This window comes from Homarus americanus, unplaced genomic scaffold (genome assembly GCF_018991925.1).
Source record: "Homarus americanus isolate GMGI-L3 unplaced genomic scaffold, GMGI_Hamer_2.0 scaffold7626, whole genome shotgun sequence".
Taxonomy (NCBI): Eukaryota; Metazoa; Arthropoda; class Malacostraca; order Decapoda; family Nephropidae; genus Homarus; species Homarus americanus.
The window spans coordinates 20,787,309-20,800,345 of NW_024718273.1; the positions used below are offsets into that span (position 1 = coordinate 20,787,309).

General features: G+C 36.3%; 2 protein-coding genes across 4 annotated transcripts; one reads left to right on the top strand and one right to left on the bottom strand.

Moving 5' to 3' along the window:
- Positions 1-3,470: 3,470 nt before the first annotated feature.
- Positions 3,471-8,162, bottom strand: LOC121859569 (alpha-ketoglutarate-dependent dioxygenase alkB homolog 4-like). Of its 3 annotated transcripts, none has more exons than XM_042356505.1 (4): positions 8,140-8,162; positions 7,657-7,776; positions 4,512-4,612; positions 3,471-3,624 (listed from the first exon to the last, which is right to left on the bottom strand). In XM_042356505.1, exons 2-4 carry the CDS (start codon positions 7,765-7,767, stop codon positions 3,486-3,488), a joined length of 351 nt encoding a protein of 116 aa, XP_042212439.1. In that variant the 5' UTR covers positions 7,768-7,776; positions 8,140-8,162; the 3' UTR covers positions 3,471-3,485. The 3 variants fall into 3 exon arrangements, with proteins under 3 accessions (XP_042212439.1, XP_042212437.1, XP_042212438.1); XM_042356503.1 differs by having other exon boundaries at positions 7,657-7,772; positions 8,088-8,160; XM_042356504.1 differs by lacking the exon at positions 8,140-8,162 and adding an exon at positions 8,088-8,136.
- Positions 8,163-8,453: 291 nt separating this feature from the next.
- LOC121859570 (60S ribosomal protein L34-like) lies at positions 8,454-11,478 on the top strand. The gene is made up of 4 exons (XM_042356506.1): positions 8,454-8,519; positions 8,673-8,740; positions 9,785-9,982; positions 11,372-11,478. The coding sequence occupies exons 2-4, from the start codon at positions 8,679-8,681 to the stop codon at positions 11,454-11,456; spliced, it is 345 nt and encodes a 114-aa protein (XP_042212440.1). The 5' UTR covers positions 8,454-8,519; positions 8,673-8,678; the 3' UTR covers positions 11,457-11,478.
- Positions 11,479-13,037: the final 1,559 nt, after the last annotated feature.

A 13,037-nucleotide genomic window follows, 5' to 3' on the forward strand; every position in this document is an offset into this window, starting at 1 on the left:
AAAAAATAAAAAATTATACTTCACGCGTATATGAGTAGATGCACCGCGGAAAGTGAAAGTCCGGTTCTGGCAAGGTACCACGTAAATGAGAAATCGCGGAAAGTGAAACCGTGTAAAGCGGGGTAATACTGTATGTATATATATATATATATATATATATATATATATATATATATATATATATATATATATATATATATATATATATATATATATATATATATATATATACACAATTAACCCTCACTTTACGCGGTCCCACATTCCACGTTTATGCGGTGCCCTGCCGGAACCCAGGATGCTCACATTCCGCGGTGCGTGTACCCCTTTACGCGGAGAGCGGCTGGCAAGCCGCGCCATTTTTGGATCAAAACCTCCCGCCATCCGCCATGTTGTGTAAGCTGCGCGAACATGGTGCGCACAAGGTCGCCCAGTCATCAAAACATTACCAGTTCTTCACCCGCCACCCACCACAGCCGGCCCAAGTCAGTGATAGTGATAATTATGGTGAGGATATGGACTTATATGGACTTTGTGGAGTTTGACAAAGAGGCCCTGCAAGCCTCTGTGGTGGATAGTGATACAATTGATACAAGTGACACAAGTGAGGGCCAATAATCTGCCCTCTGCCTCGGAACCAACCGCCCATCCCCGTGTGCCCAGCCATTTTTTCTACTAATGTAAGTGTTAAAAAACCTAATATTATTGATATTTCTCTTAATTATTAATTGTGTGTGCATACCATCATAAAGTTAAGATAATATTTTTACTACAACATAGTTGTGTGTCGCCAAAAAGTGGAGTTTGGGGATCGGCCCGGACTCCATTTCAATTAATCCCATATGTTATGTTATTCACTTACGTTGCTTAATTTTCCTCATGTACCTCCTACATTAACTTCACAGAAGTGAGGTTAATTATATATATATATATATATATATATATATATATATATATATATATATATATATATATATATATATATATATATATATATATATATATATATATATATATATATATATATTTATATATACACACACAAGCTCATTAATAAAGTGAAATACTGTAAAATGTTCATACAGACCAAAACAAAAATATTTCTGAACTCACTCTTAAAAAACACTGAATTACAAGTACGTACAATAAACAAAGATGTTTTTACTATGAAGCTGAAATATCAAGTGTTGGTTAGTCAAGATAATTTATTTCATATTTGTTTCAATGTACTGTACTGTAATGTAATATGATGAGAATATACCCTAAATCTTCCAGAAGTATGTAATCTCCCCGTTTGCCAGAATCTTAAATTCCCGGAATTCTCCAATAGCTGGAATGAATTTTGAGCCTTCCGAGAAATTCTGGGAAAACTCATGCAAATTTCCAGAAAATTTCTGAGTAAAATCTTTCTGTTCTGGGCTTGGGAACAAGTTTTCCAGGAGCTCTGAAATATTGCATCATGCTCTGATTCGGCCCCATGTATCAGGCACATGGGTGGGCAAACTGCTTGGGTAACTTTAGGCTGCAGGCTCGCAATCTAAGATCATATTCTGCTGCCATTGTACAAGATTGTTCTTTTCTTTCACTCGCTGCTGTTTTTCGGTTCAATTTTTAATGTGCAATAGTGTACATTATTGTACTAGGACACAAGCAGCCAAGAATAAAGTTTTAAAGCAATGTTAACACTTAAAAAAGTGATTACAGTTACATTTATTGTACTGTACTGTACATTTAGTAAATGTGAAAATACTGTACAGTTGCCGTAGATTTCCTTCGCCCCCTGAGCCTTTGGAACAAACGACAGGTTGTACCTCTCTAGTCCGGCATTCTGTGGTCCGGAACGATTTTGGTTTGCCCAATACGTAGATAGGCAGCTTTTTTTTTCTTTTTTTTTTTTTACTTATCTGAATTATTATTATTATTACAGGAGTATTACATTTTCGCCCCTCAGGCTCCAATGTGGGTCAGTGACCTGTGCCCGGGTGGGCTAATCCCCGTAAAAAACAACAACAACAAAGCCGCGGGAAATTAAGGTTTGTTTACATCTGGTAGTTCGGCTCTCTCTCTCTCTGTTTGTCTATACAGAGTACAACATTTAACCTTTCAATATATATGAACAGTAAATAAGTGTTGCTTTCATATTCTTATGTAGAGTAATGACGATATGTTTTCACATGTGCGCACTTACATACACGATCTCACTTTTGTTCTTTAACATTAATGGTTAGCTACTTATATTGTTCCATTTATTAACATTAAATAACATTACTTAAAACAACCATATTAATTTTTACATTAATTTTACTACAGCTACAACCAGGGTCTTATTTTCTTGTTTTATATGTAGAACCACTCAGTCACTGGTTTTGTAATCAACGAAAACAATGCTGTCTCATTTCCTTGTGTGTTTTAATATTCTACGTATTATTAATGAATTGTATTGTTCACTTTGCACACAAACATTAATTCAATAAAAAATACATTCAGCAATAAACAATAATGAATCTTTTGTACATGTGAGAAATGACGCTGTTTACACGATTGTGCACGCCTAAACGTTGGTGGACCACTCAAACCCGTCGAAATTCGAGTTTCCGTCGTCAAAATTTTAAATTATGTAGTGTTTTTTTTTGTGTGTCCAAATAAAAAACGTTGAACTAAAAACTCGCGAAATTTGAGAAGCTACTGTATGACATTTAACCCTTCAATATGTCTTCAAAGAGACCACGAAGCAGTGAAAGTGGCGCTAACGTAAGCGCAAGTCACTACCTGTCCAGGAAAAGGGTGAATTTCCATGGTCCGGAAATTTCCATGGTCCGGCACCGGTCAGGTCCCGAGGTTGCCGGACTAGAGAGGTACAACCTGTACCAAACCCTTGGAGTTTCTGGCTCAGATTTTATATTCAACCATGAGATGGCAGTTCTTCACTGTCATGGCACGGATCGAAATAAACAACACAATACCTAGTCTAGTTGCCGGGACTCTCCCAACAGATGGAACGGACTGACAACTTGACATCGAAATAAACTTTTGAAGAATTATTACTAACGTGTTTATATACAGTAATAAAGACAGTCTATATTACTAAGAAAATTTACATAATGGTGATTTAAAGTTTACGGGCACAGAAATTAGCAAAGTGGTTCACATGATATTACAGTACAGTACTTGGAGACCAACAAAGAGAGAACCCCAATTAAAAAACACAAGCAGAACAATTACATAAGCATATAATTCTGGCTGTGGGAGCTAAGATAAAAAGTACACAGTACTCTAGCTACATATAACATTGTTCCTCATTAAAAGATATTCAGATGTTCAGTTAAGAGCATAATACACCATTACAGTATTCTACAAGTTAATTATGAGCAAGGATTATGAGCAAACAAGTAAAGAAAACAAAATTATTTAGTATTAAATAATGTGATAAGTGTTATGATAACTTATGTACCATTTCATTACAAAGTTCATAAATCTGTTATTACTTATAAACCAAAACAGCTTTCTACCTGTTTCCGTCGACCACTCTGAGAAGGATCCCACGGAACTTCATCAATGTGAGTTAGGAGTTCCCTTTCTTCTTCCTCAGATATGAAGTCTAATACAATTTTAGTTCCAGGGAATCTAAAAAAAATATAAAGTGACATTAACAGTGACAACATCTTGGAGAAGCTCAGGACATGACAGCAGTGTAAGTAGTCATGCATCTTCTGCAACACTACAACTATGTGTGGAAATTGTTGACTAATAAGTTGATTGTAAAGGAGATGGCTAACCTATACAGTAATTGGTTTCAGCTGTAGCAATGTACAAAACAGATTTCCAATACTGGCACTGTTATAACTTCCTTGTGTCTGACAACACCAAATATAACAATGTACCGGTACAGTACCTAGTTAACTCTTTAGGTGCGTAATTAAATTTCGCGCCGGTTCCTGAAAAGTGTCAATTATCCTGCCAAAAATGAATTTCATATAATCACATTTTCTATATGTTTTTCCTAGAGAACTTTTAGTATATTTTCCAAATCTGGAACAAAAATTCACATATGTGTGCAAATTTTAGAGAAAAAATGACATTTATACCCAAAAATGCAGGAAATTGGTATAAATCAATGTCTGGTATATGGCAAATAAATTTAATCAATTTGGTTACTAAACAGCAAATTTAGATATGTATTACATATTCAGATAATATCAAACAAAATAGTACAAAAATAAGCTATATTGCATTCAGGAAATACTCCTATACCTCAATACATAATATGTCCGCATGTCGTCTCATTTGGGGAAGTTTTTTCAAGGCCGTGGGATATCCCCGCTTGTCGCATTTAATTAATATAATATTTTGGGCGGGTTTACCCGCATGTCGCATCCAAAGGGTTAAATTTCCCTAACTATATACAGTATACTGTATTACAGTACAGAATACTGTATTATGCCATTATTTTGAGTTTTAACAATATTTATTCCTGGAATGGTGAAAAGAAATTAACTGATCATACAATTTACCTGATGGGTTCTCCCTGATGATGTGGGTGAACTTTCCAGCTGTCCGTCTCCCAGCCTGGCCAGGCGAGGTCACACATTGGGCAATACACATAGGAGCACTCCTGGCCAGTAAAAAATAATGCATGTCACTTATGTCAGTATTGTAAAACATACAAAGAAGATCAGTTGATATACAGTATCTGTTTCAGAGCAAAATATACAAATACGAGTACTAATCATCTCCACTACAGTACAGGGTATTAAAAAAAAAGTGTGAAAGGAACCAATGACGTACATAAAGAAAGATGCCATGGCAGAATCATAGCTTGGATCTTCCGGCCGTAGATTAGTGTGTTGGAGGAAATTTGGTAAAACTGTTGTAGATGGCTAACACCAGAAGAAGTTGCTCGATTTCATTAAGTTGTTTGGATGATAGTAAATAATAAAAGTGATACAGCAACTAGTTTAAGTTAATTATAAGTATCCATTTTTATTTTATTTTTTTTGTAGTTTTTCTCTATCAATGACCATAAATCACCTGTACTGGGCAAGGAATGAAGGATGAAGGATACTGTGGAGTAAAAGATAGTGTAAAACTGATCATAAGACACTAAAATGATGTCTCTCCCTCCTTTGTATGCAAAGAAATTATTTACCATAAATATTCAGCTGAAAAATCTGTTGCATCAATGCGTGTTGTCGTCTGCACTCGGTCCGAGCGTACTCTCGTTTACAAAAAAAGTAAAATTATGTCATGCCACTGCAAGAAAGTTGCTTTTATTGGTACCAGATATCAAAGTACAGTAAATACTTTCTGTTCAATAGGTAAGATTAGGTAGGGTTCTTTGGTTGGTTAGGTCAGGTTCTATTAGGTTCTGTGCAGTGTCATTTTTATTACTTACTATCATCCAAAGAACATCTGTGGAAAAATTGAATAAAATTGAACATCTTCTGGTGTTAGCCATCAGCTTCAGGATTACTGATTTTGGGGGAGCAGAGGATATTTTGCCGTGACCGGCTAAGTTCCTACTAATGCTATTTTACTGTGAGTGCGCTCTGATTAGCTAATCATCCATTACCAGCAAACAACAAGAGAACTATTTTTGACTGTGACTGGCAGCATTTGGCATTTACTTCACCGTGAGCCAGTTGTCGTGTACCTGTAAATATGCCTAGCCATATTTCTGTTGTGCATGGAAACTACGTATTAACAAAAATAGAGGTAAAGAGAAGTTTTAGGTCGAACACAGAATTGAATATTTCTATTTATACAGGGAGAAAGAAAAAAAAAAAAAATTATATACGTATTCTATTACATTTCCAGCGCAAATTTATACTTTTTGAGCATTTTAACCGATAAGACCTCCCCAATTACCAACAATATTGGTGGTTCAATGTGGGCAGTAGAGGAAAAATGTGGGGCAAAATAATAAAAAGAGAACACTAAACAGTAAAGATTTAGAAAATAAAACCAGGCAACTGAATACAGAGAGAGAAAAAAAGAAAAGAAAATTTATTCGATAATGTTTGTCGGAAATTTATAGTTTTCGAGTAAAAGTAAAAAAAAGTAAAGTATAATATTTGGCCAATCAGCGTGTGTTGATCTGACGTAATACCCGTGTGCTAATCAGCAATTGTGGCCAGTTGGAAGATGGCGTCTGTTTGAGATAGATGTACAGTCTTGTTCAAGATTCTTCAAAGACTTCTGGAGACAGCTGGCAACTCAAGGCCATTTGTTTAGGAGGGAGATAGGAAGAAACTGGTTCACAAATAGGGTGGTGGACGAGTGGAACAAGCTTAGCAACTTTGTAGTAAGTGCTGGAACTCTGGAAAGTTTCAAAAGGAGGCTAGATAGATTCATGGATGAGAGAAAGTGGTAGTAACTCTCGGCAGGAGCTGCCATGCACAGGCCAACCGGCCTATTGCAGACTCCTTATTTTCTTATATTCCTATGTTCTTATGTTTACTATAGTACGTAGTAAAAATTATGAAAGAATTTAAAAGGTTATCGGTGATTGGTTACTTAGTTCCCCGTTGCTAAATTAATGGTCGAGCTTTGTTGTTTTGCATTGTATTATACTGCGTACTAAAGTAAACAAACGGCCTCGAGTTGCCAGCTGTCTCCAGCGGTGTTCGAAGAATCTTGAACAAGACTGTACTTTGGCTGGCTGCTGCCTTATTCAACGCATTTTGGACAATGAAGCAGCAGCCATTGTCATTTCTAGGGCTCACTGTGTTTTTGTTTCATCTGCATGGTACTGTGGGAAGAGACAGCCACTTCCTCAGTCAAGTCACATTACTCTATCCTCCTATATCTCTTACTTAAGCTAAGTTTCTTATGCACTAGGGTTGGGGTGGGGTGGGGTTAGGTTAGGTGGATTAGGTTAGGTCAGGTTAGGTTTTTTAGTTTTTTCCAATAGTGACAGTACTTGTTCTGTGGTATAGTTTTCTCTGATTTTATCGTGCTGAATAGAATTACTGTCTGCCACTGTATACCTACAGTGTATAATGCACATTCTGAACTAATATGAACTCGTATGATGAGTTTGCAACATAATATCCATCTATCTACCAGACAAGGTGGTTCTAGGGGTCCGACTAATTACCCAAATGTACCCAAATATAGCCGGAATGAAGTCAAATAATGGTCCTAGATGAATAAATCGGACTGCCAATCACTTCTCGACTAGTATTTGGTGTTAGAAAGTCACAAAAAAATTGGAAAACTTACTTTAATCTGAGTTAATAGATCAAGTGCATGTACCCGGCCAGATGAGGAATTACCAAAATGTAGTACTTAATGAAGTCAAATAATGGTCCTAGATGAATAAATCGGACTGCCAATCACTTCTCGACTAGTATTTGGTGTTAGAAAGTCACAAAAAAATTGGAAAACTTACTTTAATCTGAGTTAATAGATCAAGTGCATGTACCTAACCTAACCTAATCTACTCTATTCAAATCTAACCTAACCTAACCTAACCTAACACAACTCAGATTAAATTAAGTTTACCAATTTTTTGTGACTTTCTAACACCAAATACTAGTCGAGAAGTGATTAGCAGTCTGATTTATTCATCTAGGACCATTATTTGACTTCATTCCGGCTAAATTTGGGTAATTAGTCAGACCGGGTTCTCTAATGGTCACAGGACGATATATTTACCCTCTGTTCCTCATTAACCCAACTGTTGTAGGTGTTGACAGCTTCATGATCCTCCTCACACACCAGACAGGTCCTCTGCCCCTTACACCCACAGGGACGGGGGTGATACATGACCTCTGTCTCATGGAAGATATAAATTGTTAAGTCTCCCTCCAGCACCAGATTGTTGTCCACAGGTGTATAGGCCTATAGGCAGATACAAGTAATTAATAAAATATTATAAGGTTCATGTGATATATGAACCAGGATACTTGTTAGATTTCTCAGTTAAAAAGTTAATGAATAATGATAGTTTTCAACCCATATATTTACAATTAACTGAATAATAAAAAAAAACTAAAGCAATATTTCCCGATGTTTATGGGTATAGTGAAAATGATTATATAGAGACAAGAACAATGAATTTTAGTGTTAAACAAATATTAAAATACCTGTTGTACTAAATTAATAACATTGACGGGAATCAATAATAGGAATTGTTACTGAAGTTGACGTCTCCAGAAGGTTCTTACATGGACTTAAATTACAATATTTCAAAACAAATCAGTATTTTGAGTTAGTTTGGAAATACTATATATATTAAGAAAGAATACAGGCAAGTGTAATTTATAAATTAAATACTCGCTAACAAATTATTAATATTAATATGTAGAAATTATAAGCATAACTAAAGACAAAGGTTGATATTTTAATATTATTCATGATAAATAAAGAAAATACGGTCTTAATTACCTGCAACTCGTTATAGCATTTAATTGATACAAGTAGAAATAAAATAATTAAATGTTACCCCGTATAATAGTTAAGGTTTAGTGAGGTTGGTAAGCCTGGTCTCTTTCCCAGGCCTCCATTAAAGCCTCCATGTACGGGAAGAATATGTGTTACTTTATCTGAGTTCATCGTGATTATAACATTAACTGTGTTTGATATATGTGTGGTAAAGTATTCCTCCATTACTGACAATAAGTATTTAGTGGTTAAATCTGTTATAATAAAAAGGTAATTGTGATTTCCAGATAAAAATGGTGAGGTTAACTTATCGTAGGCGTCTCTCCTACAACACCACCAGTAACAGGAGGAAAATGTAAGTATGGATTTTTTTATTTAAGTATTGTATCTTTTGAGTAATATACAATAACCTAAGTGTAGTATATGTAAAGTTTCATAGTTATAAACTCGATCACACGTTGAGACCTTAAGCATTTCCCTACCTCATACAACAGTTATTATTTAATGGTGAAATAATTCTTACATCTACATGCTTCCTTCCTAATCTGTTTAATTTTTTCACTATATATCTTTTAGTGTGTTTAGGACTTAAACTGTCTAGGTCTGGGTACAATCTTTTCTGGGTTACAAAATATTACAGTGTACCGAATTAGGTAAAGATTCTTATTATGGTAATTTGATTAATAAAATACATGTTTTTCTTGTATATTTTATCCTGTTATAATCGAATATATGACCATTAGCTATTGCCGTGGGAACTTCAGGGTTAAAAGTCCACCAAACGTTTGAAAACCTAACCTAACCTAACCTAACCTAACCTAGGAATGTCCTAATGCTGTACAGTACTATAAAAACACTTACCTAATTTAACTGATGATGGAGGAAGAGATTTTCAGCAAACTTAAATCCATCAGTGTTGTATCTTGGTTACATCCACAGAATGTAACCATGTTTGATTGTGTGTGAAATCAGTCTTACTGTTGAAGTTTTTGTGTAGCCATTACATAAAATTGGTAATATTGGTTTGAACGGTTAGGTAAGGTTTTCAAAGCTCTGCCCCATCCCCCCTTTTTTTTTTTAGATTGTCATTGCTTGTGTTAAATGAGTAATATCTCCATAAGTATGCATTTCCCAAGGAAGTAAAAGTCATATTCATTTATAGCAAGAAAAAATGCATAAGACAATTCTATTTTAGTACAGTACTTGTCTTGAGTTTTGCATTGTTGCATAAAATGAATTGTTACGCTTTCCCATTGAGATGTACAGGATTTTTTCTTATTAAACTTGGTAAAAGAATCGTTCACTAGACCCAATTTTCTAGTAACAAAATTATTTAGCCTCTGTTACAAGGTGGTCATAAAGGTTTTGTAAGACTTTCATAATGAATATTCCTTTGTAGTGTGAAGACTCCTGGTGGTCGCCTGGTATATCACTATAAGAAGAAACCCGGTAAGGCTCCAGCATGTGGAGATTGCAAGACGAGGCTACCTGGTATTGTTGTTGCCCGACCTCACGAGCTCCATCGCTTGTCAAAGCGTGTTAAGAGAGTGGCTCGTGCTTATGGAGGTAATCTCTGCCATAAGTGTGTCCGTGAGAGGTAAGTTTAAATTATATGGATTTGTATTGGTTTCTTATGAGACTCCATCCATCAATCTGCTTCAGTTAGCAGCAAGTTTTATATTAACCAAGATTTTTAAACCCCTTGATAAGAATTATGCAGATATGCTTTAAAATTTCACTTGAGCGTATTTGTGCACATGTGTGAATTGCAGCCATAGAGTTAAAGATAAATCGCACCTAAAGAATGTCAGGAGAGTACAGGTATCTCTCGCTTACAAATTTCGTAAATTGTCACTCTTTTTCGGGCTACTAAAGCTCCCCCCCGCTTATACGAATTTGGGGCCCGGCAAAAAATTAAACTAAACGCATCCCTGGAAGTCGGCAGGGGAAGGTCACATCCCCTTGGCCCTCTCCCTACAAGACTGAGGTAGAAGTTATGATTATTTTTCAACACGTAATTTCATGTATATAAACAATCTTCTAATTTTCTTTAATATTAATTTACATTCACACAATCCTACATCAGAATGTGCCCAAAAATTTTTTCGAGACTGAATATTTCTTTGTATTAAATGAGCTGGTTGGGCTTGGGGAAGTTAAGGTTAAAATTCAATTTGTATTTTTTGCAAAGCTGAACTTGGTTTCTCTTATTTTCAGTCAGCAACATGCACACACAATTCTATTTACATAATGTATAAAATAAAGGTACAAAATAACTATCATAGTGTCTAAATTATAAGGAATAAACATTTCTTTGTGTGTGAGCGGGATATGATAGCCATTCTACGAATCAGGAGGGGGAGCATCCCTGGCCAGACTGGGTTGTAGTGCCTTGAGGGCGGCCATGTATAACACAGCCAGCTTTTATACAAATGGCGCCTGTGTTAAACTTTGATTTAGCTTTTCCATGACGGTTTTAGCTCATTTTCATCATTGTGTTAGGTAGTGAATTAAAGGAGTTGTGTACTATTTATCATTAGTCGAGTGGGTTTTTTTTCTTGCTCGTGAACCCATTTCAAGGTTTTAGGGAATTTTTGTCTTTGGGGGCCGAACCCTTTTTTGTTCTGTTATTCGTATATATTGAGGGATACCTGTACATTGGTCTTGAAAGAATTGGTTAAATTTTGTTCCTAACAATCTTTACATCAGTGACTAAATGTTGTTGTTTTAATTCTAATTATTTGAGGGGGGGGGGGTTGGAATCTATTAATCTTTGCATTTTGACAGTACAAAAGGTTTCATTATCTAAATAAATTAGTCTGCAAACTTTGTGCACTTAACAATGTCTGCCCAATTTTATCTACATCAATATAATCATATCTGGTTAGCTCTCAAAGGTACTATTTAAGCCTTAACTACTTCTGTGATATGCACTGTATTTCTAAAAACTTGCACGTTCAACCAACATTATTATTATTTTTTTCAGGGTGGTGCGAGCGTTCCTGATCGAGGAGCAGAAGATTGTGGTAAAGGTTTTGAAGGCCCAGAAAGCTGCAACAAAGGCAAAGTAAAATGTATTGAATAAAGAAAAAAGATCACCAGATGTTTTTGTAACCATCAAGATCTAGTATGCTTTGTTAGTACAGTACAGAGTCGGGTCTTGTCCAGGCTGTGCAAGATGAGCACTTCCTGGATATAGGGCTGGACATGTAATTTTTCAAATCTATTTTTCCAACAGATATGTAAATATTTTGAGGAAGATACTCCGACAGGAATTTATCAGGTGCTGTGTGTATCTGCTCAGGTAATTGTGTTACAATTTGAAAATAAAACGTGAAATTGACTGGGTGAGGGTAAAAGGCAGTTAGACCGACAGGTGATCGAAGAATTGATTGATATTATATTTGAATGCAAAGGAAAATATCTGGGCAGGCAATTTCTTAATTCACTTGCCTGGGATACATAACTGCTCCTCATAATCTGCACAGCCTCATTTTGTCCAACTTGGGGGTTTACCTCAAGTGTGAATCGATGTGGTGGTATACTGTACAGTCCCCCAGTATCCTTAACCATGGGGTAGATGTGATTCGAGAATTCCTGAGCAATATTGCTCGACCTATTTCTGAATGGTTTGGTACTACATCTGCGACCTTTGAGCATGAAAGTGTGTGTTTTAGATCGATACATACATTAATATAGCTTAATGGATTCCTCGTTATGAGGGATGTAGTATGCTATACAAGGACGACTCCTTACCCCCATCTCTAGCTATTGCTGATAAGGCAAGCGGGCATACCAACGTATGATGATGTACTGGAGACCAGTACAGTTGTACCCCGCTTAACGCGGTCAATTGAACCCACAGGGTACCGCGATAAGTGAACAACAGAACATATGGGATTAATTCCAAGAGACTGGCCCGACCCCCAAACTCCACTTTTTGACGACACACAACTATGTTGTAGTAAAAATATTATCTTAACTTTATGATGGTATGCACACACAATTAATAATTAAGATAAATATCAATATTAGGTTTTTTAACACTTACATTAGTAGAAAAGATGGCTGGGCACACGGGGATGGGAGGTTGGTTCCGAGGCAGAGGGCAGATTATTGGCCCTCGCCTGTATCACTATCCACCACAGAGGCTTGCAGGGCCTTTTTGTCAAACCCCTCAAAGTCCATATCCTCACTATAATTATCACTATCACTGACTTGGGCCGGCTGTGGTGGGTGGCGGGTGAAGAACTCGGTAATGTTTGATGACTGGGCGACCTTGTGCCTGCACAGCTTCCTGCGTATATGAGTAGATGAACCTCGTTAAGTGAAAGTTCGGTTCTGGCGAGGCACAGCGTATATGAGAAATTGCGTTAAGTGAAACCGCGTTAAGCGGGGTACAACTGTACAGGTTAAACCTTTGAGACGGAGGAGCCATCCTCCTGCCAGCACTCAGCTAGATAACGACTCTTAAGTCCCCATGACTGGGACACTTAAAATTACCCAAACTTGAACTCTTACTCCATATCAATGATCAGTATGTTCAGAAGATACTGAATAAAATCAACATTTTCATGATTACACCTGGAAAAAAATGGATTAACTACTACAGCACACGTTAAATTTCCAATTCCAAGAAAATTTATTTTTTA